This window comes from Nothoprocta perdicaria, unplaced genomic scaffold, assembly GCF_003342845.1.
Source record: "Nothoprocta perdicaria isolate Ctin4 unplaced genomic scaffold, notPer1 scaffold_4, whole genome shotgun sequence".
In the NCBI taxonomy this organism is placed as follows: Eukaryota; Metazoa; Chordata; class Aves; order Tinamiformes; family Tinamidae; genus Nothoprocta; species Nothoprocta perdicaria.
The window spans coordinates 5,652,316-5,679,797 of NW_020455643.1; the positions used below are offsets into that span (position 1 = coordinate 5,652,316).

The window sequence follows — 27,482 nt, forward strand, 5'->3', positions numbered from 1 at the left end:
AAAAAAGCATTATATTTAAGTTGACAGAACTACTGAAGGTATCTGATCTTGCTCATCAAAAACTGGTTGTCCACGGTATCAGCTAACAGCGGTAGACGGGTGACATGAGATATATTCTGAGTGATGAATTCATTTGTTCAGGAGAAGTGGAAAATAAAAAATATCATATAATCTTTATTCAAATTGATTGCAGTATTAGTCTTCTCTTTGCCTGTGTTTGTAGGGTATCTTAAAGTTTGTAGTTAACTACATATTTTTATTCCCCTGAATTAGTCTTTTTTTCCTGTTCATAAGCAATTGAGGGAAAAAGAAGAGAAAAAAAAAAAAAAAAAAAAGAGAAGGAAGATCATCTAGGGGTATATGTGTGAAGTTTGGAGGAACTATCATGGTAGAAACAAGTATAACAGAATCTGTTTTAGGAGCAATAGGAATGGAATAGAGATCCTGAATTGCAGAAAATCAAAATGAGCAATTCTTTAAAACATAACAAAGCAGCAGAAATTTGGTGTTTTCTTTGGACATTTTTAATAAGTATGTGTAGACCTGATCAGCTCAAGGATCTGCCAAGTGCATATGGCACCTTTGCATTTTAGGTTATCAGTTTAAATGCATTTTTTTTAGCTAAAAATATTGTTTCCCTCTTCTTTGCTCACCTTTGGTCTTGATATTGCTGTCTGTTTTCCTGCTTAGCACCACATAGCACTAGTACCAGTCTTTTCTAGCGCTTTGACTGAGAGTGAGGAGAGAGGGAACTAGCTGTTTTATCATAATGCAGGGATAAATGAACTTCACATTTACATTTCTTAGATACACTAGGGAGTTGGAGGAGTGGGAAAGGATACTGAGAGAGTATTGTTTTGCAGCAACTTCAGAATTGAATTTTGTCATTTTTGATATATCATGAAGGTGGCAAAATTCACCTTTGCCTAGTCTGCTGCCCTCTGGCAGTATCTTGAGTGTTTGTACTCATCAGGTTGTTCTGAGTTGCATATTGTACCATCAAGGGTTTCTAAAAGAGGTTTTAGGCATACTGGCATGCACTTGATATGRCAATATTTAATGCTACTCTTAAAAGAAGGCAGTAAATGAAAAATCAGGATTTGTGTGTGATATTCCACATTTTTGTGTCAAAGCAAGCACAAGTGTTCATCCCAGTTAGGCAGACTTAAGATAAAGATCCTTGTGCAGCACTGATTTGGTAAGTAATGCTGTAGCTGAAGGCAAAATATTCTTATTGCTTGACTTATAGCCTCCCAATGACCTTTTAAAAGGCTGTAACACTAGCTGAAAGGAGGAGAGCTCATATGTGACCTTTAATTGGGACAATGTGCTTATGCTCCACAAAGAATACACTCTGCCTTGGGCTTTGAACATGCATATTTCAGTCCTTACTCTGATTTTCTGTACACTGATGTGCGTTGGGAAAAACTGTATGAAGGCTGGTGCACCTACACTGATGTAARTTTGGGGTGAGATCTGAGAAAGAGTTGAAATTTTTTTCTGTAAAGAGCTAAAGGATGGATTTTTCAGGGAAGTTGAATTTTTCCCACAAATACCCTCTAACATAGTTTCTTTTTTTTAAGTAGCTTTTTAGTCTATAGAGTAATGTTTGGCTTGACCCTTAAAAGATTGACCTGTATCATCTTCTAATTGTGTGAATTCAGATTTGTAAGTTTTTTTTTTTTTATCAGGAGGTGTATTTTCTCCCCTTAGCCTATGAAGCACAAGCTCAACAAGAATCTCTTGGAATGTGATGAAATCCTCACAGGTGATTTCATTGATATTATCATTCTAGATCTGTGATGCTAATTAGCCAGAGCTCTCCCTGGACAATTGCCTTTGCATCAKGCATTAGTATTTTAGCTCTATCTTGGGTCTCCCCCATCAGAGTATTTAATTTTAAAACAAATGGATAGCTCGCATGATTATTTTCCCTCTGATATAATAGTTTCAATAGATTTCAATAGAGCTGAAATTCTGGGTTTAATTATATACAGCACTACAAATGTAAAGACAATTTTCAAAAATATAGGTGAAGGTGGATGTTAAAATCGATTTGCATTCAGTTGGAGTTAGTTACCTGAGTAGTTTTTGTGACTTTGAACATCAGATGCCAAGAKGCCAATGGACTGTAAGTATGGGAGAAAAAAAAAGGATCTCCTTTTTATCAAAGGTATAATCTGAACTGCTAATCAATTATAGGGATTTGAATTCTCAGTCTCTTTTTCTGCATTTGGGCACTTAAAGCATTTGACAAAAACTCATTAATCCTAACAGTGGATTAAAGTAGTTGTGAGAGTTGCATAGTATAGGTGCAGGAGTCAGGTAAGTTGTTCAAAATGTTGTTATTTTCTTTTTTTTGTTCAGATAGTTTTCTCTGAATACTTTGCAGTCCTTGGTATGGTACCTTACTGATAGGCAGTGTTGTCTGGAAACTCAAATTTAAATTACTTAGTTTTACTTGTTTTAGTAAAATTTCTGAACTTAGCAAACTTGAAATTTACTATTGAGAATAGATAATGACCTCCTCAGTAAGGCTTCATGGTGGTTATGAATGAATGTTGAGCCTCTCTTAGGTTTGAAATTAGACTTTAGTCTAATGCCAGGGAACAGATTTCTGCTGAGAAATGGTGGGGTATAAACACTTTCAGGTTGCTATTGAATGACAGTGGAAACAAGGCAGGTTTTTTAGAATTTGTGTTAATATGTACTGTGTGGCAACGAGGTTGAAAATAATTCCTCATCTAAAAATTTCTTTACTGTTTTTTAGATGGAAAGCCTTAGCTCCTTTAATGTGGAATAATACTGTTTATCTCTTCAAATTGAACTCTACATCAGAAGGTTTTTTTTAGCTGTATCTCCTTTTAGTTCAGCATGATTGCCTCCAATTGTAACCTCTTCTTTAGCATTTTGAGAAGTCAATCAGCCTGCACTCAAATGTTTTAAAATGAAGTCCTTGAAGTGAAATTTATAGCTCTAGGAGATAGACTAGCATTCATCTGCATTTCATGTCTTGATCACAGTCTTTAAAAAGCCTTATAAAGAATATTCTGTGAGAAATACAGTGCTAAAAATTCACTGGGTATGTCACCCAGTGTCATTCAACAAGAAGGAAAATGTTAGTATTACAGATGGTAATTATCAACGTTTCTGTGTTGTGTCAACATCGAGAGGTGAAGAGAAACAGTATTTGATTATAATGAATGCCCTGATAAATGTTCCTTCCTTTGCTAGTTATGTCTTAGTAGCATGAAGATTAAAACACACCTTAGGGAACAGATATATGGATATTTTAAGCATTCATTTTATTTCCACCGCTTTACAGTGTAGTCTCTTTGTATTCTGTGAAATAAAGGTTGGGGTTTTTGTTACAGCTTTGTGTCTTTTTTTAAGGTCCTGGATTTCTGCTTTTGCGATACTGCTTGTAACAATATCAAGTCTTTCTAATCTGCCTTTCACTGTAACTTAAAGTATATATTTTTAATAGACTTATGAAAAAATCACTACCATATTTTGTTTTCCTCAGCAAATACCCAGATTCGTTGGAATTGGTTTGATTTCATAACTTTTGAAACTACTATTTCTCAAGAAAATTTGTTTCTCCAGAGGATCAGCAGAGCTGRTGGTCACTCAGCACCTCTGAAGAACTTTGCATTTTATTTTAAGAGTGAAACAGAGATGGGCACTGAATAGTAATAAGGAGCTTATACTAGAGGCAGCTGTGGGTAGGAGGTGTTTTTCCATTGGTGATTTCTTACTCATTAAATTGACAGTGGGTGAATGTAAACTTTGCATTGTAGGWGATTGGGTTGATAATAAAAAGCTGTAGAATATATTTGCTCATGCAAAATTATAGATCTCCTGTGACCCTAAGTCCATTCTAGTATACATATATATATATATATTTTATTCTGTCATCCAAGATACAGATAACAGAGCTTCCTACGATAAAGATAGCCATGGAGATATATATGTAATATTTTTATTGTATTTCTGTTCATAGAGGGTGAAATATATTAGTGTAATAGGAGTCTGCATGGCTTAATAAATTAGACTTCTTTTTTTTCATAGAGCTGTGATTTTGTTTAGTTATTCCAGCCATCATACTAATCTGACTCCACCCAAGAACATAAAAGATGATAATCCAGAAAACAGAAGAGGTTTTACTTTTGTATCACTATAAACCAGACTCACATGCATCTTTTTCCTCCTCCTTCAKTGGAATATTGTTTGTTACTTGTTTCTGTTGTGGTTTTAGGGCTGGAATGATACTCRGGAAGCTGTTGTTTTAGATGCTGCTTTGTTTAGAACAAAGGAGGTTTGAGTTCCCCTGGGAAGTTTAGAAAATAGCCTAAGAAAACAGTCTCTGACCTTTATCTCAGGTACTTTATTGGTACTGATGATTTGGCTATGGCATTCAATGCAGAAAGCAGCTCCACCGGTAGATGCTGCTGACACTTTTTCTAATATTGATTTGTTTGCTTCATTCCATTATGTTGTTTCTGATGCAGAACTTGGACTAAAAATGAATTGTTGCTGGTGTTCTTCTAGGATCACAGTCAACGCCTTGGAGATATATATGTATATGTATACACACGCCTGTTTTAATAGGTGATCATTACAAGTGGTAATTAGTATTTTTAAAATAGTAAAAGCATTCTAGTCTAAGAGGAGACATTATTCAGATGAGACTCACCTCTCTGAGAACTGTATTAACACTGAGCTACTCTTCCTCTCATCAAGGCTACTGATGAAGGAGGACCTCGGTATTCTGCTTTGGTTTAGCACCAGGTATTTGTTTGTTTTGTTTTAATTCTTAGCTTCTCAATGCAGATAATGAATCTTAGAGTCAGTTCCAGAAGCTTGGAACTGAATGCTGAATTGAACTGAATAACTGAATCTGAGTTCAGTGTTTCAGGCTCCCATTTTAGGAATCCGGCCTGTGAAACAGTGTCTCAGAGCATGCTACTAATCTTAAAGTTGTCCTTAAACTGGGTAAAAATAAAGCAAAACAAAATGACTGGCAAGATTCAGTTACCTCTAACAGAGCAATGAATTGGCTGTTACCGAGATAACCTTTGAGCTCTTTGTTTTTTGAACCTCGGTCGTCTTATGCGAACATTGTATTTTTAAGATTGCACAAAATCTGTGATTTGAAAAGCAAATTTTCCAAAATACTTGTTATTACAGGCTTGTTATTTTCTGCTTAAAATACAGCATCAGTTCAAACTTAGTGGCTTAGGAAGAGTGTTTGAAGGACGTACTTGCAGTGTAAAGCAAGGACAGGGGGATTGTTTCATGTCCTGAGGCGAAACGTAACTGTGTTGTCTAAAGCAAAGACACAGGATGTAACCAGAATATTGTAAAGCAGTCTGAAGTAATACAATAAAGCTTCGCTTTCATATTTGAAACCACCTAGATAGTGTAATAGAATTACAGACATTATTAAAACAGCTGTGGCATCCTGTGGGGGAAGTGAAGAAGAGGACAGATAAAGTTGTTGCTCTCTAGAGTCTYGTGATCCTGCAAGCCCATGGAGCCCAAAATACAGAAAATGAACTGGTGGCTAAATGAGCTGCATGACCTGMAAGTGAAAATTGAGGAGGCTTCAGAGCGAGAGAAGTGGTAATGCTGCATCAGCATTAAAAAGAAGTCTAAAAGAAAAAGACCTTTATAATGGTAGATTGATTAATTTTGATAATAACCCAAGACAAAAATAAAGTGGTAATTGATTTGAATATAATGTGAAAGAAGGAAGGCAATTAATGCCTGCCATCTTCTTTTTCACAGAAAATCCATCTCTTTTCATGAAACTTTTTCATCATTCAAAGGAATTATGTATTTACTCTAGAAAGGTAAYGGCACAGACTTTTATGGAGCATTTTTTATGACATTTTATGGAATGCAGAGTAAAAATAGCTCTTCAGTATGCTAGCTAATCATGTGGATTTCAAATTTACACAAGTTAACTGATAGATCTTCAATAGATATTACCTGCTAATGGAGATCATCATTGAATGGGGGCTTTTCTACCGTCATTTTCCAGGCAGAAGCACTAGATTCAGTGCTAATCAGCACTTTCATTACCCATCTGATAGAAAGTGTCCACTCTTAAAATACATGAATGATATAGTATAAAAAATAGCATCAAAAGAATCAAAAACTGGAAACTAAAACTCATGTCAGTTAAAGAATATTCAATTTTTGAAAGGAAAACATTGAAATAAATGTTACAATTTTGGGATTTTGCTTCAGAGMCTTGAATCTGAGATCATTGTAGAAGGTTACGAATAAATACAGCCATGTCTGTGCATAGTAGGACTGTGATTATTGGTTTTCACTGGGAATCTCATACTTTGGATATGAGATGATTTGACTGTGATACAGCTCAGCAGGATTTGCACTTCCCCCAGAAAGTGCCTTTCTCAGGGGCTCCAGCAAACTTTTCCAGTAGAAATGTGATAGCCTCATCCAGTTCAGAGAGGAGAGAGTAACATGTGGATCCTCATATATAGTTTGGAGGAAGATAATGAGAATGGTTATTGAGGGCTCTAGTGTTGGCTGGGGCAAGAGAGGCTAGAATCCCACTAGCATGAATTATTTAAAAGTACCCGTTTGACAGGTGTTAAATTGAGCAGCATTAGATCCGGGAAAGTACTTCTATTAAACGCTATATGTAATCAAAAAACAGTTTGAGTACATCCTCTAATTATAAATAAAAACGTGCCCTTCTGGAAAAAAAAATAGATGAAAAAGTAGATTGCAAAATATAAGCCATAAAGGGAAAAGATATCCCCCCCCCCACCACCACCATGTGTTCAGTTATTCGGAGCTGCACTGGAGATGATTTTTCTCTCTTATGGTGAATTTCTTGCCAGGTTTTTGCCATAATGTGCTGTGATCATAAGCTGCTTTCTGAATTTTATCATAAATAGAAGTAGTATATTAAACACTCAGGCCTTTCATCATGGAAAATAAGTCATTAAAGACACTTTGCCTTAGGTCAAAGCTTAGGAGAAAGCTTGGTTTTCATCTGTGTTGTCAGCAGAATGTGGGAGAAGTTTTAAGGCAGGACTTGGTAGCTTTTCTGCTTGAAGTGTTCAGGAGTCTGGAGTAAAATGATGCTTTGGAGAAACACATGAAACAGCTCTTTTCTGAAATTCCTTAATTAATTTGGGTAAAGCTTGAAATATTCTCTCTTTTTCAGACACTGAGATCTTTGCAACTGTTGATGACATTCTAAGTGTTGTCTTGACACTTGTATAATTTATACTATATAATTATAGTTTGAAATATTTTATTGTACTGAAATTCTCTTATCAAATGGGAGTGTGTTGCTTGATTTTTACATCTCTTGTGAAAACCGTGAATATTCCCAGGAGTTTGTTCTAAGAGTTAGCAGCAAGTCCATCAGAGTTAGGGTGGGATGTGACTTCAGTTTAGATATAGGAACGATTCATGTAATTCAGTACCATGCAGAAAGCATCAGGATTCAGTGAGAGACTCAGCAGAAAAAAAAAAAAAAAAGAAAAAAAAGAAAAAAAAAGAACAGAAATTCCAGTAAGGAAAAATAAATGTACACTATATATTTTTAGTGCTTTACTTTTGTGTTTATTACAAATTTGAAGAAAACTTTGCCTCTTGAGTGTGGTTTAATCCTATGTGGTTCCTTAAGTATAAAGACCTTGTACTGTCAGTTGATTTTTTTCTTTTTTAATAAGACAATGTTTTAAGATAAACAAATGGTCCTTAAGAGAAAAGAAAGCCTTGAACAACTTGTGCAAACTCACGCTTGTCAGACGTTTCATGATTATAAATTAAATTGAAAATCAGTATGATTTTTGAAGTAGTATAYCAAACATAAATCTTTCCACTACATTATTTAATAATCCCTGATATTACAGTTTTCCAATTTTATAAGGAGATCACYATTGAAAGACCAAGATTCATTGAAGATTTTTTGAAATGTAAAACTTGAGTTTTATCTAGTAGCATTTCATGTTGCTTAGTTAAACTTAATATTCCTTGGTTCAATGAAAATGTGATAAAAGTATCTGAACTAGGTCTTGATTAATCTCAGTTTGATCTGACCTTTTCCAAGCATTGCCGTTTTTGCAGTTTTCAATTTACTTTGCCCCGCTGTGTGAGAAAGGTCTTTTCCTTGATGCAGGGTACCTGTGTACATTTCCAAAGATTGATTCTTTCAAAGCTGAATTCACTTATCTAAGTGGCAGTTAAAGAAGCTTGCAAAAACATAATATTATTCCCACACAACCTAAAAAAAAAAAAAAAAAAAAAAAAAAAAAGAGTTTCCTTGGAATTTCAAGATGTATTGCTTTTGGATAAGAACATGCAAAGTACTTTGGGGATTGTACACAAACACCAATGTAAAACAGACACGTATCTCAGTTTACTGTGAAAATAACAAAGAATCAAATCTAGGGAATTTCCGGGAATGAAATGCATCTTTTCTGTTACTGATTTTCTAGCACTACAGAACAGTTTCACTAGCAGGGTTCATGTTAGCCTTAAAAGTAAATTAATAGARTCCAGATTTTAGAATATTTCTAATGACACTGCATTCACGTTTAGATTAAAATATTTTTTCATTGGAATTAGACAATTGTGAAGTCAATAAGAATCTAASATTTTATTCCCCTTTTTATTAAACTTTTTTATTCTAAACATAAACTTAATTAAAAGCAGCAGTCTTTAATCACTCTGCCACAGAAAATTGGTTTGTGTGGTTTTAATCATATTTATCTTATTCTGAGCACTTACGCACTAGATCTAAAAAGTGCTCTTTTCTCAGTGTTCAGGCTTTTGTTATATGATTGTTGATTGAAGTGTGGTGAAAAACTCTAGCAAAAATATAGGATGGCTCTTCTAGGGAAAGATAAGAAAGAAAGGAAAGCTGCACACCATCAGAACATCAAAGCAGTGTCACTTGTTGTCCCTCCTAACACTGTCACTATTTGTAATAGTCTAATTAACAGGTATTTATTGTTTCAGTCATGTTTGTAGCAGCTGAGTTTAATTCCATAGAGCTTGTATTTTTTAGTATTACTTTCGCCTGCAAATCAATAATAATGCAATAATTGAGAATATTAATGCAAGAATAACACCATGAATTGGGAGAGGGATCAGACTTTAAATACTCCCAGAGAAATCTTATCAACTCAGTTTTTGAATATTTATTCACTGATCTTCAGTAAGAGCAGTCAGTAGACTTGGAATTAAAAAGTAGCAACACTCTGTAACAGCATTTAACATGCTGCATTGCACCTTAAGTTTTTATACAGTATCAAGATTTTTGCAGCTTGCTAGTTCAAAGATACATCAACCTATATCCCCAAGTTGAATCAAAGGATCTTTACTATTTGCTACACGAGTGTTATTTTAAGTGTCTCTTTCTTCACTTTGCTAACCTGCCTGGAAAATTTCAGTCCAATCTGTGTAAATCAATTATCTCCAGYTGCATAAATGCAGAGTTTACTCCCTGTTGAGATGTGAAATCCTGCGTGCTGCAGATGCTGTCTTAGTAGGATTTGAGGTCCTCATATGTCTAACTTGAAGCCTGTGTGAATGCCCCAGGACATTTCCTGTGGCACTGGTTACTGAATGACCTTGAAATGTTCCCACATGTGATTACTGCCATTGTCTCCTGTCCTTCCCATAGCTGCCATCATTCCACATGCTAAAAGCATTCTCATTTTTCCTCTTATTCTTATTTCCTTAAAAAAAAAAAAAATGCTTTCTGGATTTCTTTTGTTGTACTTGAATAAAAAGGCAAGATGGAGAAAGGAGCTTCTGTTGCTGATCCTTGAACTTGCCTTCCTGGTGCATCCCGCTTCCCTGTGGTCTTTCCATTTACCTTGTCCATTATTTTTTGTTTAATCATCAAATCCCTGTTTCATTTTGTGATTCTCCCACTTTTTGCAATGAACAAGAAGACTCTCCACTCCCATCCCATCTCCTTCATGCACACAAATCACAGCAACTCTTACTTGCTTTATTTTGTTATAATCTGTGGAGTGTATGGCATGCTGTATGATGGGGCTGTTATTCCAAACTTTCTTGCATTGATCAAGTTAATAGCTTGCCTCAGTGYAACAACATTTCGTTGGAAGGAAAGCTTTATTAATTGTAGGACATTATTATTCTTTATCTTAATATAGTCTATTAATTTTGGGAGACATTTCATTGTTTAATGAATGCAAAACACCCTGCATGGAATTTATAGTCACCGCAAAATGCTTGAGCGATGCTGATGTTTTCAGGTCCGCTTAATGATGAAAATGAATTAGAAAAGGACAATATTTTGCTTGTGAAAGTATTTCCCATATGAGCATAGTGTTAAATATTTATTGTTTAACTATACATGCAGTGTTAATCATCATCAGGCACTCATGTCAGGACATATGGAAGTTAAACAGACAGTTAAACTCCTCGAATATGAGGAACATTGATTTGAACATCACTGCCATAAAAATAGAAATATTTTACCACAGAATATGGTGYTCTAAAACACATAAACATATTCATATGTTACTGTATTCTTAATCTAAAATTTAAACATTTTATATGTAACACTTCATGCATAAAAACTTTTTCATTGATGTTGAGGGAAAAATAGTAAAAGATTATTTATGAATAGTTAAAATGAGGAGTAGCAGAGTGTTTTCTAATGGACAGAGTGCTGGCTAACAGGCAGACTTCAATTTCCAACAAAGGGACATGTCTCTATTATGTTCCTAGTGTGCTAAAGGAAATGGGAATTGGTATATATTCAAAAACGATCAAGGCTGTCATCATTTTCATCTCTTAGAAAAAGTGCTAAAAGAGAGAAGCTTCAAAATGCTCTGTTAATTGGCTACATCTCTTATAGTTAACRTGCATGGAAGTTCATTAACTTTTTTGGTTCTGTAGCCTGGCTACTAACCTGCTTAGTAGGGTGACAAAATGATCTATTTTTTTTTTTTTTTTATGTTCTTAACATTAAGCCAACAAATTTCAGGGTTGAGGTAAGATGACAGTAATGGAAAATACTAGGGAACTTGATCTCTACAGGTACACCAGTTGACTTGTCACAGACTAGATTAAAGTTTCAAACGTTCTYTGTGTGAAATGTTATTTATTGTGTGAAACCTTGTTTTCTGCTTTGCAGTGACATTTTGTTTCTTATCGAAGTTATGAATCCTGTTATTGGCTGTATGCAATCTCCTAAGTTTCTAATTGCTCTCTCAGAGACAGAGTCCACGTTAAAATTACTCCAGAAGCTGTTAAATGAAATGGAGGCTTTCCTTTTAGCTGCTGTATGTTTCTGTGCTGTATTTGAGTTTTATCTGAAATTAAATACTGACAGGATGTATGTGATGTTATAATTAAAATGTCTGAAAACATCATATATTCAAGATAGCTGTGAAAAAAAGGAATGAATAATATTTCTGTCTGAGGCAGTATCCTCTCTGTGATGTRTTGGTCATTTTAACATACATGTTAAAAAACAAATGAAGCTCCACTAAAGTGTCCAGAAATTGAGGGAAAAAATATTTCTTCCAAAGAAATATTTCTTCCAAGAGTATCATTTCAGAAATCATTTGCCTAATGTAACAAATGTGTGTCATAAAATCTAGCATTATTATGAAAATCAGGAAGAGAAAGAGTGATTTGTAAAGTAACTTGAATGCAATAGCAAAATAATGATGAAAACATGACCTTACCTTCCTGCAGTTTATCATAATTATTGGGGACACAGTGGGGAGGATCCAGTGAAAGTAAAGCTTGCATTTGGAAGTACTGGACAAATATTTGCCTGATGTAAATGCAATGGTAAAATCAGAAAAGACAGCAAACTTTCCAAGCCATGTGTTAGAAAAGTCATTCCACTGGCAACCTAATGTAGTGCTATTACCCTAATATAGTCTCTAGTACTTGAAACTTTGTAAGAGTTCAAAAGCAACTTAAGTCCCTTACAGTAAGTGTGGAAAACTTCTATATCTACTGTTTAAGTGTTTAATATCCTAATTCATTTGAAAGCTACATTGCTGTGTGGTATTCATACCTAGTTTTGGATTTTTTTTTTCCAGTTTTCATCTTAGCACCACAACTGCAACAAATGCTAAGATTTCAGCATTAACTACTTATGTGAAAGAAATATAAATATGTCTCTGAGTAGAATTGTTTTAGGCTATTACCTAGGAAATCTGTATTTATGTATCTTTAATCTTTTCATTACATTTTTGTTTCTTAACTCCTAGTCTGCAATTGCAGCAAATTCTTGACATTACCAGCTTTTTATCAAATGTGATATTTTGTGTCTGATGATCTGATTCAACCTTTAGCTATTGGAGAACACACTCTCTGCTGGATAAAGTATTATTTCCTTTGTTGGTGCTACAGGTGTTATAACATACTCTGAAAAGACTTGGTGACTTCTTGTCTTCTGCTCCATGCAGGTAATTTCATATGCTTGCCAAAGGTAGCTCTCCTTCCCTTGTTTTTTGTACCATTTTAATTAAATTTGATATTCGTTGTCCTTTGAAAGACTGAGACATATTACAGCACACTCTTAATTCTCTGCTCTGTCCTAGTCCAAAGACTGTAAGACCCATCAGTGGAGGATGAAGGATTTCATCCTGATCCTACAGATGGAGGATATAGGCTTATTTTCTTCTAAGTGAGAATGAATCAGCTAACACTTGGGAGCACTAGTTTGTCTTCTGGCCTATTTTTGAACTGTTTCACAGCTAATAGGCTTGGTAATATAAGGTTTGGTAAAGCCTGTTTACAAGTAAGTAAATAGTGTTTTGATTTGTGTTTGTTTTTCAGAGCCAGAGCTTCAACTGCATGGAAAAGACAAGATGTCCAGGATCTAATGTGAGTTCTGTGCAGATACAGGGGGATTCAGATTATTTCATCAACCATCTTGGAGTACCAGCCATGCAGTTTTCTTATGAGGACGTCAAAACATCAGAGGTAGTTACAACTAAAAACAAACTCAAGATAGCAGAGTATCTTTCCTAGTTCTTTCCTATCAGTTGCTTTTAAGTTTTGCTTTTGGTTAGCTTTATTGCAAAAATAGATTTGGATTTGAGAAGACAAGTTTCAGAAACTAGATGTTTCCAAGTTTTTTGTAGACTTTCCTTTCAGAGAATTGCTTTCCTTTACTGTCCCTTTCATTTCTTTGATCTACTTAGGAAATGCTTTTATTTTGGAATATACACGAGTTGTTTGTTTTATCCATCTGTTAAACGGCATGGAATGTCCCGTAAAACTGATGTTTTTTCATGCAGGAACTATTCCACCATAAAAAAAAAAAATGCAAAAACTTGTTTTTACAGCAAAATAATCCAGGATCTGCACCTTGTAGTGTATCTACAGAGCAGCAGTTACAGGTCAGCTCTAGAAATGTGTTTCTTACACAGTAAGCATAATGCCAGTCCTCAGAGAGAAGGTGGTAAAAACTGTTTGTTGGCAGGAACCTGAGGAGTAAATAAGAGGTAATAAAGTTGTAAGAGGAAACATTCAGACCAGAAGAGTAAGTAAAAGTGTCTCGCTTGAAATTACCCAATGCACTGAAGCAGAGCCTTGGGGAAGGGACATCTGCATGGCAAGCACCTGCAGTCAGATCTATACACTGGCAAAATGCATTCTGAGAACTCAGCCATGGATATAAAAATGCACTGAGCAAAATGCACTTTGTTTATTTGCTAGTAGAAAACACATGGCATTTTAGTCTGCCGTAACAAGTAAACTTGGAAGACTTTTTAGTTGAAAAAATATCGTTAACTCAGTTTCTACAGATTCTTATGGAGCTGCTGGGAGGGAGCCTTCCTCACTAACCCCTGGTGCACAGACTTTCCCAGTGAGAGTAAAGCATTTTTATCTGAGGGTCACATTCTGGTTTGCAATTTACTAAGAAAAAGTAATGTTTGTAGGAAAATGCTATTTTCAAACCAATAATTTGTATATTAAGTATAATACATAAATATTCTCCATCATGCCATRTTTGCATTTGTATAATAAAAGGCTTTAAACCTAAATATGAGAATGATTCTAAAAGAGCAAGGTATTGAAGAGATAATAAATTTTATTATTGAAATAAGTGAAAAATTCAAGTTTTGATTGAAAATAAGAATTTTGTGTTGTTATCTACAARCTGTTTAAAAAGTTATTTGAAAGATAAATGTCATCACAGGGCCAATACTGCAATTGTTACTTTATACAACCAAGTAAATTAACTCTACTTGAGAAAAAAGGAAAAATTAATCTCTTGGGATCTGAAGAGTTTTTGCCCATTTTGCCCCGGTTAAGTTACTTCTTAACTGCAATAGAAGCATCATCTCTTACTGGAAAAACAAAAATTGCAATTTAAAATGTAGGCAGTTTCCCCGCCTGATTGTTATAAAGATCATGATTTCAGCAGATACATATTGAGAAGGGGGCTAAATGTGCTGGGATGTATTTTGATAAGGGCTGTTTCCAGCTGCTTAGGGGATCAGTTGTTTAAGACTGATGTGCTCAAATACACATATTGTTTGTGAAGGGAAAGAGAGGCATATCCTAGAAGTTAATTCAAACTCTGAGATAAAAATAAATGCAATTTTCCACCTGAGATTTCTAATCCTGCTGTTTAATGACCTCATCAAATGTACTTAGAAGAAACACTGTGCTATGCTGAGAAAATTTGTGTCCATATTTGAGGCATATGGACACAGGACGTGGGATGTTCCATACTGYTGTAATTGCTGAGTTGGCTCAGTCAGAAAACTTTCTGCTAGTTTGCTTGAAATAGATTAATGTTAACTTTGTATCTTAAAATGGACCTGCAGAAAAGATGCAACACAGCATATGCAGGAGTGTCTCCGGCCTTTTTCAGAAACTTGTTTCACATAGATACTTCTTTTCATTTTTACACTGCCTTTTTATCACATAAATAATTGATATATTTATCAATTATCGGGTAAATAATTTATCACGTAAATAATTGATATAAACATGATCTTGCCAATATTTGAGAKAGAGATTTGATTGGTTCTTGGACTTTATAAATCAAGTGACATTAGTCTGTTCTGCACTTGGAAGACCTTCTAGTCATTTGCAAACATAAGCCAGTGCAGGAGTATTTTGAGGTGTTTTCAAGATTGAAGTAGACTATTATTGTTTTTGTGGCATAGCAGCCTACAGCTTCATGAGGAACACACTTTTTAAAATTATAGCTAATTTTATATGTTATCWGCATAGTATCCGGCCTTCTCTGTGTGGTCCATTACATAATGATTCTAGTCTGATAAAACAGAATCTTAAATTTGTTTTGCAGCAACACAGCAGGTTACATCAATGTTAGCATTATCATTTTGTTATGAGAAAACAATATAGTGCACTTTTTTTAAAAAAAAAAAGTACTGTCTATTTTTTATTATTTATTGATGGATRCATATTTAGTATGAAGTATTTAATGGTAGCTGTCCAAGTTTGGCTATGCAAGGCTTACAGAACATTTATTTTTACACCTAGGCCATAAAAATTGTTTTCCGTATCTTCAGTCAAACTTAAGCACAGGCAAGAAGAAGTATAAAAATTACCTGTCACATTATTCACCAGTTAGACCAAGATAGTGTAATACCATGGACCACTAAGCTAATTTAGAAGAAAAATGAAAAGAGGTTTCTTTATAGAAGGCATTTGTATCTAATATATGTAGAAGAGTTGAGAATTTTGACAGTTTGAGATTGTATCCTCTTTAGAGGGAATGCATAATGATTTTTATTTCTCTTGAAATATGCATAACTTTCTGAAGGTAACTTTCAAATTTCATTAGAGCTCTTAAAAATGATTTTTTCCCCACACTGGTGTTAAAAAAAAAAGCCTTCTCGTCAATTGGCCTCTATTTTGCCATCCTCTTTCTCTTGCTCCCTCCTTTTCCCCATCTTTTCCCTTTCCATCATTCTTTTGGGAAGTTTACTGAAGCGTCTTGATTTCACTATTTACGTGCTTAAGCTTGACATATCTTGCACTTCCTTCAGAAGAAATCAAAAGCTCTCCAGTGATGTGTTATCACAAGGGAAGCAGAGGAGCTGTTCTTGATGGAGTCCAGTGTACTGAGAAATAACTCCCAGGTTGCATGCAGCTTGCATCTCTTTCCAGTGTTTGTGCTGGTGTAGAGGGGAGGCTTATGCAGCACGGGGTGCTCCTTGCTGCATCTGGCTTGTGTCTTAGAAGACTGAATGGGGAACTGGGACTTATCTGTGTTTTTACCCGCATGGGCAACAAGGTTCTTGCCACAAGTTGTGTTTTACGTCCTAAGTGACTGAGAGCTCTCTCTGCCTTCAGAGAAAGGTAGACCTGTGTCCTCTGGTTTGAAATGTATTCAATATTTGCATTTAATGACAAATATTGTTTAAGAATTGCCAGTAAGACTGGGGACTTTACAAACTGTTGGAAAGCCAGGATTGCCATCCCCATTCAGTCTACGTTGACTCATGTGATGAGAGTATTAGACTTCWGATAAAGAGAAAGCTGCAGTCTTGGAAAGGAGAAGAGGGTATGTCTCTCTGTGGACACGTTAGCACCTGTTAAAACTGGTTATTCCATTTTCCATTGACTAGTGYTTTAGAATCAGCTTTTTATGTTGGAGTGTGCTGACCTTATCGAGAAGTTTACCAGAGGGATGAGCTCCTGTCTTGAGGTAACAGCTGGTTCCCAGAACTGGTCTGGACTAATTCTGCACCAAAGTTTATCAGGAACTAACAAACCTTTCCTCTTTTTCAATGCTGCTTGCTCTTACCTGAGGAAGGCAGCGCTATGGATTCTCATATATATTCTCATATACATCACATTAAGTGTACTTAAATATATTAATATTTGTGTATGCCTATCCAAAGTGGTCAGCAAGGTGTAACAGTAGTGTTAGATACATCACAGTGAAGAGAGAGGATTTGTTTTTGTCTATACACAAGAAATAAATTGCCAGTATGTTTATTTAAAAAAAAAAAAAAATCCAAACTGTCTCCAGCAGGTTATCCAAATGATTTTGGAATTACTTATGAAGATGAGAGATACTCATGTGTCTTTCCTTTTCTACTTACAAATTATAATGTTTTTCTAATAGTCATATTGTTGTTTTATTTTATATATATATATATATTTATTTATTTATTCTACATTTCTTCTGAGCATGATGGTTTCCTTTTTTTCCTGTCTTTTCTTAGGATATACTAGTGGTTTTTAAATCCTTCATGGGTTGTTCACTTTAGTAGTCACCAGTAATACATTAATACATTAGTCTGTCTGAAGTGTGCTCTTACATATTCCCTTGGATGCTAATTTAGTTGAATTTGGTAGTGAGTGCATGCTGACATTGTTAAGGTTAATGGCTCAGTGTTTTACAAGCCAAAACACATTTAAGTTTCAACTGTATGAATTGTTTTATTGAACAATGTGATTATGTAGTTACTTAATCTCCCGGTAGAGAGTCGTTGTTATTTCACTAATGTTGGTGAAACTGATGATGTCCTCTTTTCACATGGCGTTTATTGCCTGAGAAATCTCTCCCAAGTCRCATCATCTTGAAGGAATAGCTTTTTTTCTGGCAAACTCATGTGATGTGTCTTAGAGAAACCTGTGTAGAACAGAAGAGTGGAGCTGCAGGTTAACCAAACATGCAATGAGCACTGAAGGTAAAAGGTTCTGGTTTTAGATTTTTTTTTCCCCCATTTTTTGCCAGTTGGTGATTGTCTCCTATCACAAAGCTAAATAAATAATRTTCTTTGTAGATTTTACCCAAACTCAAATAGCTAATAGCTATATGCTATTAGTATATGTACTAATTCATGAGCCTTATTATCTAATTCTGTGGTACTTTCTTTTTAATGTAATAGTGAAGRTCACTGATTTATAGAGTATTTCATCACTAATCAGTGCAGGAAGAAGTAGCTGTTTTGTTACTGTAAAATAGTGGCAGGGTTTGGAAATTCTCCAACCTGATTTAAACTAAGGATATGATGAATGTCTCACTATGTGAAGAGCTTGAAGTTCTTTATGATGTTCTGCTGATGAAAAACTGGAAATGTGTCCTGAGCAGAGAAAAGAATGCTATAGATAATTCCTATCATGAAAATCATACTATAATCTCCAAGCTATGTTTAGTCCCAGCAGATGCATGAGAAGCAGCAACCTGACAATCCACTGGCAGATGCTGTTACGCCAAAGGCTGCCTGTGGAATACAGTGATAAGAAATAAACATTCCACAGATACATTTCCTTGCTCCAATAGACAAGAATCTCTTTGGTTGGACAAATCTTAGTACTTTGATGTTCCAGATGTTCCACACAGTGAATCTAGGAGGGGAAAATCCTTTATATAAATCTGCCACACAGTGTAAAAAAAAATGCAGTTTCTTTAACCTTCACCCTGCATGAGTGCAGATTGTTGCCATAAACCCTTTTGTTGAAAAATCTCATAGAGAGAGAGGTTCTTCATCCTCTTGGAACTGATTGAGAGCTGCTGAAAGCTGATGGAAAGAAAAGGCAACCTAGAAGGGAGTAGGATCCATGAGAGATGAGAAAATATGTGAGAAATTTGCTTAGACGTAAATTATTGCTTCTGTTTGATAGCATCCAACTGCTGAAAACAAGTATGACCTCAGGACAGAAGGCATCTGTCCTCCCTGGAGGAGTGAATGGCATGTTTTGTTCAAGATAACACTTCAGCAATGCTCTTTTGAGTGGCTAAACTCAACAGAACCTGAAATCTTCTGCTTAAATATCAGAAAAAGTATCAGAAATTATTTTATTTCAGCTTTAGTGTGGCGCTCAATTTTGTCTCAAAATTAAAAAAAAAAAATCTCAAGATCACTGGACTATCAAACAGTGGGGATTTGGGTACGTTAAACTTTTTCTGAGGAGCCCTCAGGAAATTAGAAYAAAGTAATGAGTTGTAAGCTTGTAAGTTTGTTTAAAATGCATGAATTTGTTGCAAGAAAATTTGATACTGTTTGGTACATCCTACTTCACATGGCTATTTAAAAACCATTTTGATAAGGCTTTTGATAAAAAATTTGCCTTGAAGAWGTTATTGATGATCTCTTCATGAGGGGAAAGCTGGTTTGTGTGGTCAATAGTGGATGCAGACTGACTTTGATCTAAAGGTTATGTAGTTTGACTGACACAGCAGAATTGGCATTCTCTATAAGGCTTATACCATGMGTTGGAGCCTCTACTGTACAGCTGCAGAGTAGAGAAATCTTTCAGAGTCGAGATTGCTCATAGATAACTGGTTTAGGATGGAGACAGGCTGAATTCTGCCTTTTCAACTGGGTCCTGCATTGCCTTTCTGCTCCACAGCAGTTGGTGGAAGGAGAGGAATTTCTTTACTGTAGCAGTTTCTTATGAGCAGCAAGATGCTCATGGAGCAAACAAGTGCCCAGGTTGGACACCTAGATCAGGAGCAGTCACCTTTATTTAACCAGTAAAGGTTAAATAGACTACCTAGTGCTAGACTACCTAGTGGGACCTGATCTCAGTAAAGTCAATGGAAAGAATTCTTCAAGTTTTTTTGGTTATTTTTACCATCCAGATAAGCCTACAGACTTCCTAAAAAATATTTAGGCTTTTGAAAACTCAGGTTCTTGTAATCACTCACAATCTTATAATAAAGGCTCACTTCAGTTTTTGGGGGTGAATGATTCTTGCTGTTCTGCCATTAATTGAATTTAAACCAAGAAAGTGATGTAGAATATTGTGTGAGTTGTATTACAAGATTAGGCCATATTTTTAGATAACATTGGGTTATCTAAAATAAATGCATCCTTGCAACATTGTGCATGTTCTGTAGGCCTTCAAGATAACTCAAACCATTTGAAGGAAACATTTTTGAACAATTTTAAATTTAAGACTGAATTAGGAATGTTTTTGCAAGTAATATACCTGAACTGTCCTTACTTTTTGATAAGAGAGCAGTGAATTATTTTGCTTTTAGGAAGGAATGCAGCTCTGTGAGGGGGTGTTTTGAGTACTTAGCTAAGACAGAAGGATTTATCAGTGACTGTGCTGCCACTTTTGTTCCTGCTTTGGGAATGCACAGGCTGTACAGGATCTAATTGAGAATAATTGCAATAGATACTTAACACCATTAATCTTAGAGCCAGCCATTTTACAACATTAAAAAGTTTCAATATGAGCTCCTCAAGAAAAATCTGTACTCACTTTCATCTTTCCACTGTTAAAAAGGCAGTGATACATAGTTAATGAAAATCAATTAAAATGTAAATAATTTTTTTTATATCCTCTGGTGTGTGCTGTCAAACAGACTGGCCTTCAAATCACAGACATACAGAGGGTTGTACTGATCCTTTTTTTTTAATCTTATTTTTTCAATAGCTCATAAATTGCTGAAACAAAACTTTCCAAAAGGCTTTTAAATCCTCGCCACTGGAACTTCTTTTACAGAATATGTCTCTAAACCAATAAAGCACTTAACTTGGCAGCTCCTATCTTAATGGATATAATTGGGTGTTAGGCACCAAACTCCTCTAGCCTTTTCAGCAAATTGCTGTCTTTTATACTGCCTCTGTATAAATACAATTCCTGCAGTACTGAGTGGATATGAGGATATTTTTTCACTCTGATACCCCTTTAATATTATAATCATATATTAAAAAAACAGAAGTTATTAGAAGAATATAATAAAAATACAGACTGGTATAAATTTTCATGACTGGTATAAATTTCCATAAATGTCCATGAAGGCATGGACATTTATTCCATGAAGGCATGGACATTGTTCTTTTCTGGATGCATATTTTCCTGGCAAACTCATCTAATTACAAGCTTATCTACAATACAATGTTGTACACAATGTAGATAATACAATGTCTACTGCATCTGAGGCTGCAGGGGAAAACTTCCCATTTTTGTGTGACTGCTCAGCACATCTGCAGGTCTCAGTTTCTTCTTCCACTGTAATTTCTCAGAAATTTCYGGATTGTTAATATGTGGTGGGGTTTTCCCCTCCCTTTTGCAGTTGGTAGTTATGTCCATACTGCTGCTTACCTCAAACTGCAGCTTTGAGGGATGTTCTGGAGAGAACTGGTGTAGAATGGACTATTCTGATAGAATGAYATATTGGAGCAGAAAAGCACACAACATAATTGTAAGGCTGTAGTCAGGAACACTTGTTTCCTTCGTTTTCTTCCTATCAAATGAGTTACAGTAAGAACTAAGACTTTTGGCAGAAACGTCTCCATTCTGCCATGGCCACTTTCACACAGTAGGGACATTCTCACTTGGACTTAGGCTTTTCACTCTCATATTGCATTAGGCTGTGGCAACTGAAAAGCTCTACTTTTGAAAAAAAAGCTTAAAAACTCACACACTTTATGTCTTTAAATATTAATCAGCGGAAAGCAGCTTTTATGCCACTTTCTAGATTTGTTTTGGAATGTTTAATTAGGTGTCAAGACCAGTTGTTGCACAGGGAGAAGCCAGTCTGCTGGTGAGATGCAGATAAATGCATTTTTCTCTTGCTGTAGTATTTGCAGCGTTAAGGGCCTGTAGTTGTGTGAAATACTGCATGTCATGCCTAAATCCCTAGTGTCACTCCATTGATTTAATTTAACCCACAGGTTTGACTTTCGTATGTTCTGTACTACATGATCCACTTCTCAGTAAATCTGTTTAAAAATCCATTTCAGACTGTAGTACGTTCTGAAAATAAAAGTTTGCTAGATGGCTGATATTAAATATATAGCAGTCTGTGAGATGCCTTCTTCTGTTGCTCTTTATCTGACACTTCTTCTAGCAAAACCTCTGATTGAATCTCTTCTGTCCTGCCAGAAGAAAGAGGAGGATGGAGAAGAGTTGATCTTTTAGCAGATATGAGATGAAGCACCTGTTTCACAAAAGAATACAACTGTATGTTTGCTGCCAGCACACTATGTGCCAATTGCTTGAGTTAGGGTAAGATGGAAAGAAGGATTAGTGGGAACCTGCAGTGTGGACTTCAGAGGTTTATTTGTTCTGCTCATTCCTCTTGCCTTATCTTTTTTTCTCGTGTGTCTTCTCCTCTGCTCTATGGTAGGTTTTTGGTGCTGCTCTTGAATACAAATGCAGACAATTCCTCGTGCAACTGTAGACCCCTGGGTTTCTGGTTAATACTTTTGGGTACTAGTACAGCTCTATGGTGTGTGCTGTGTAGGTGAATTCAACTTTCCACCTGGACTCATTTTCCAGGTTGATTTTGATGGTGAACACTGTAATGCATCGACTTGGAGAGCCCTGGAGACAGGATTTTCATCCTTTTGGAGGCAACCAGTCATGTTCCTTGACATGAGCTGCTCTGTATTGCTCTGCAAGTTGAAGGGGTGAGGTGATTGCTTTTAGAAATGCTGAGGAGATTTCAGTGGGCAAGAAAAATGTATAGAGTTGTGGAATGAGAGTAGTAATTAAGGAATTATTGGATATAGCTTCTTTGAGTTTCCTAACAAATAGTTTAATAGCTTCGAAGGTAGTAGTCAAGCAAGCAGGCATCTTGCTATTGTAGATGCAGCATTGCCTCATCTATGCAGCCTAGTAAACAAAAGACAAATAGTCTGTTTTGTGCACTACTTAGTTATTTCCAGTTCTAAGTCCAGAGGAAACCCACTCTGTAATAGAAGTTGATTTTTGTAGTGGCAGCAAAACTGATTTCTAAAATACRGCTTGGTATTTACTCTTTTACATTAAATCACCAAAAGTGCTGTGRGATTTTATTCATGCTTTAAAATGCATTGGGTGAAAGTTGGAACATAAATTGAAGGTATGCCATAACTAGGTACACTAGGGATGGCAAATTTAGTACCTTTATAGGTACTAAAGGTGAACTATTCTGTTCACTTTATTAGTAGAGGGAAGGATAAGATAAGTTAGGAAAATGAGTCTAGTAAATCAGAAGTGAATTTTAGCGTTCATCATAAATAAATGAGACAAAGCCAGGTTTGGGGTTCTTAGATTTTTCTTTTTGCATTTTTGATCCTCATTTAATCATTTCATAAATCAATTAATTACTGTCAGGAAACCTGAGGGCAGCAGGAAATTGGGTTCAAATTAAAAAGAAAAGGAGGCAATTTGTTTGAAGATTGAAAGTTGACTGTTCAGTCAAAGTTTAATCAGAAGTGACCCATTATTTGAAAAGTGGAACATCAATGTCTTTCTAATTTCACAGAATGCTTCATTAAATTAGTATTGAAAAGATCAGGTTAACTGATCATTCTGAAAGGAAGATGAGTTAAAGGAGGTTTGGGAAGCCAGCTTGCAAATACATATGCTGTTCGTGTCTGTTTCTGTTCTGGAGATCTTCACAGAGAACAATCATTTAGCTGGGAATTCAAGGATTATTGGCAGGGTGTTTTATACAGCTTGTATGAACTGTGTTATAAAAAAAAAAAAAAATAAAAAGTAGCTTGCTTTGAGAAGAGCAAACTTCACTAATCCATTTGGATCGCTAGATACGCGCAGAGCAATTTACAAAAGGAATAACCAGCAAAGAGGGAGTTTGCAAACGCACRAATGGAAGTTGGGCATCCAGATCTTAGGAACTGTTTAAGCTGATAGTGGTCTAACCTTGTAAAAGGCTGTCTGTAGATGAATGCCCTCCTGAGACTATTCCATTCCATAACATGCAGCTCACTGTGCGCGTGTTGCAAAGTGCAAGTTGCTACCGAGCTGCTGGGTGGAAAGGCAAAATAAAGGGTCCATTAAGAGTCCTCCTAACCCCAAAGTCTCTCCATGCCTCTTGTGCCCTGCATCCAAGCCCTGAGATGCACCACAGTCACTGCTCCAGTGCCAGCAGGGTCCTAGGTTGACACCCACAATGGCAAGAATTTAGAAGATAATAGCAGTTACCTGAATTCTCTATGATGTTACTGTTGATGTAGAAGTGAAGTCAAATGTATTTTCTTTAGCAAATGAGTGTGGGAGAACATGAGGGGAGCAAGTGTAGCTGTAATTCCTGCTGTGGGTGAAAAACATTAAGGAATAATATACTTCTTTTTAGTGCACTTTGGATTAGCATGTCTTTTTCTTWGTGTGTATTTACTAGAAATTTGCCTCGCAAATTGCCCTTAAAGAAAAAAAGGCTCTAATGTGAGCTTGCTGAAAGAATAAATGAGGAGGCTAATTCAGTTGCTCACTGTTGGAAATTCAGTTGTTCTTGCCGTTAAACGCTGAGAGCARTCCTGAAGAGTCATCTAGACCCTAGCTCTACCAGACGCGTTTTAAGATAAAATGAGGTCTTCTTTTATTTGGAAAAGTTGTGCAGCTTTCTCTGGTGAGAATAATGTTGAATAACAGTAAAAGACAAAAGAACTAGAATACGCTTTCTGCTTTGGTAGGTTGTTATGTTGATATTTTCGATATTATGGGCCAAATTTATAGGTCAGTCTCCCACTTAGTGGGTCATTTAKGTTGTACAGCTCATTCTGAGGATAAGGTAGTTTGTGTTTCTRTTCCTTTTTGACTTCTCTTGTTTGACTTGAAGCCAACAGCGTAGTGGTTATATCTTTGGTGAACTACTGGTTTTCTTTAACCTTTGTATSGTTTGGAACCCAGCCTGTGAAAGAGCAAAGCTCAGGCACATAAAAAGAGGTTGTACACACCAGAACAAAGGAGCTAAATTGAGGGAACCAGAGAGAGAAACATTTCCTGAGGTTTAAAACAGTCGGTCCTACGGCTTGTTTTCAGTATGTGAAGAGAGAGTGGAGGGCACCCCTTACAAATCAATCCCGTTAAAGCTGAGATTGGTATTAATATTATTTTTGACCAGAACATTCTGCTCCTGCACAGCATGTCCTCTCTGAATGCAAATAACTTCATGACTGTTGAAGAGTGAGCTGAGTATCATTGCTAGGCTTTATGTGCTTAAAGAAGAGGCTTCACTACTTATTTTTGCAGGTTACGAGTCGTTTTTGGTGCATAAGGGCAGAAATATTGAAGATCAGTAAATGACAGGAGGAATGTTAGTCTCGTAGGTATGGGAAGCTGGTATTTGAAAAGGACGAGTTTCCAGAATATCGTCAATATTGTCCAACAGTTTGGAAAAAGAATCTAGCCCAGAGAAATTATTTGTCTTAAATAACAGGACTGTTTTAGCTGCASTCTGGACTTCTGTGCATTTTATTTGGAATTCAATCTGAAGAGACTCTAAATGTTTTCCAAAATGATTTTTATAGAGATGGAATCATATTATTATCCCATGATGATTTAGTCATTTCTGGGCCAGGGATGTTGAGAGCTTCTTATTGCTGCTATTACAGTTTTATATGTATTTTGATAGAGCATAAAAATTGCACACAGAATTGGGGCTCTCTCTTATTGGGTCTTACATAAAACTCCTGAACTAGCATATGTAAAATGTTACGATTATGAATCTGGCAGAATATATTCATTTCACGACTCACAATTCTCTACTTAACCTTTCTTGATGGTTACATTTCTTATATTCTTACTGTTGTTGCCTGTACAGGAGGGAAAAAAAAAAAAAGGGAAAACTTAGTGGCAGTAAGAGCCAGCAGGTGAGCTCTAGGACTAGCCTAACTTAATCTGAACCTGAATCTGCATCCTAGGGATTTTGTCAGTTTTGTTGGATAAAGGGCAAGCCCTTTACAAATCCCTGCACACCCCTCTGGTAAGTCTGAGTGTGGTTCAACGTGACATGCAAAGCATTGCACACTAAATATGAAATCCAGTAAAGGACTTTGGGATATTTTTGACTAAACACAATAATAATATACTTAGGTGCTTTTGGATTTAGTACCAAAATTAACATCAAAATGTAGGATAAGATACCTGGCAAAGAAAGACTTAGGCCTTTTAAAAGAGGATAAAAATATGATGCTGAACTTAAATGCTAACCAGAACTCAGCACAGGGTTGGAAAAGAGGAATTGGATGCACCTCTGTTTAGGTGTGCATTAAATCACAGAATTTACTTTGAAGAGTATAGGACAGCAAGTATGCAACCTGACTGGTTGCTTTCTTTTGGTAAAAGGCAAAAATCTTGAAGAAATAATACGTTTGTTACCTAGTGTTAAAAATGTGAAGGATCTGCTAAATTATGTAGATGGAATTACTGTATACAAAAGTAGGATTATTGAAGCAGATAAAAACATATATAGTGATTATTGTGTTTATGTGACTTCTGAAGACTAAATCGTAACTCATTTAATATATGTGATTATATGTGATTAATGTAAGTGATCTTGTGGCTAGAAAAGAAAGAAATCTCTGTGTTTCTTTTTCTTTTCTTCCTCTAGGCAAGATTCATTACTTCTCAGTGAAGTACAAAGACAATGGTCATTCCAGAAACAAAGYCATTAAAAGTTTTGGGGTCTTTTGCAGACTCAGAATGAGTTAATTATATCAGTGAAATAAAGTCTAATAATCAGCAAAATTTGAAATACTTTGAAGACTTTTGAATCTCTGAACAAAATCAAGTAAGCATTTGAAGAAATAAATGTGTGTGGAATCCTGATAGGTTTCTTATTTCTTTTTAACAGAATTCCAGCTTTCTCCATGAGGCTCTTTTTCCTGTACATYCAACAAAAGCTGAAGAGTTGGATCCATCTTTCAGACTGCATGAGACCATTGCTAAGGTAAAAAGAATGGAGATATGTCCCTTATATATATATACACTTTCTTTCACATGGTCACATCTGAATTTGGCTTGTAATTGTATTTGTGTAATTTTAACTATACAAGTAATTTTGACATTACTGCTTTTCCATGAGCTTTTCTTTTGTAGTTGAAAGTTGTGTGGGCTTTTCCCTTTAGACTGTGAATATTCTTTTGGGTTACTTTGGTCAACTTGCATAGTCAAAAAAAATTGKATATCTATTTTATGTGATTCTGTTTTTTGTTAACTTACATTTTGCATAACTGACATTAAGGTTGGAATTGCTTATTATATTATATGCTTAYGTTGGAATGAGTATGGGGCATTAAGCTCCTCGATAGCAGAGTGTAGCAGTTTTGATATCATCAATACAGATGGTGTTCTGGCTCCCCTCTCATTGCTCCAATGTAATATTCCCTTGTTATATATACYGTGTCCCTGAGGTGGTGCTTCTTTACTAGAGCAACTCAGTAAGCCCTGGCTCTCGGAAGATGAAAAACTACAGATGAGTTAAACGTTATGGCTTCATACACAACGTATAGTCAGGGTTCATTATCATCCAGAAGCATGAGACCTACTGAACTGATTTTTTTGTGTATTTGGAAATTTCTTTTGGAAATTCTAAATTTCTTTTAGAAAAGCAGCTGCTGGTGAAACACTTATTTTGGTACCAAAAATAAATGGACAAAGCCATCAGTATGCAAATTTAACAAGATAGATAGTAACCTATCTTGGTTTAAAAACAAACAAACAAAAAAAACCAAGCAAACACAAACCAGTACCTCTTCCTAGACACTTTTTTTCCCCTGATTGTGGCAGAATTTGAACATTAG

The 27,482-nt window shown here is 35.7% G+C and overlaps 1 protein-coding gene across 1 annotated transcript in view; it reads left to right on the forward strand.

Annotated features, from left to right (window-relative positions):
- NAALADL2 (N-acetylated alpha-linked acidic dipeptidase like 2) overlaps window positions 1–27,482 on the forward strand; it is a 224,557-nt gene that overhangs the window by 138,663 nt on the left and 58,412 nt on the right. The window contains exons 10-11 of the mRNA XM_026045231.1: window positions 12,832–12,978; window positions 26,534–26,629. Coding sequence (XP_025901016.1) covers window positions 12,832–12,978; window positions 26,534–26,629 — 243 coding nt within the window. The remainder of the gene's footprint in view (window positions 1–12,831; window positions 12,979–26,533; window positions 26,630–27,482) is intronic.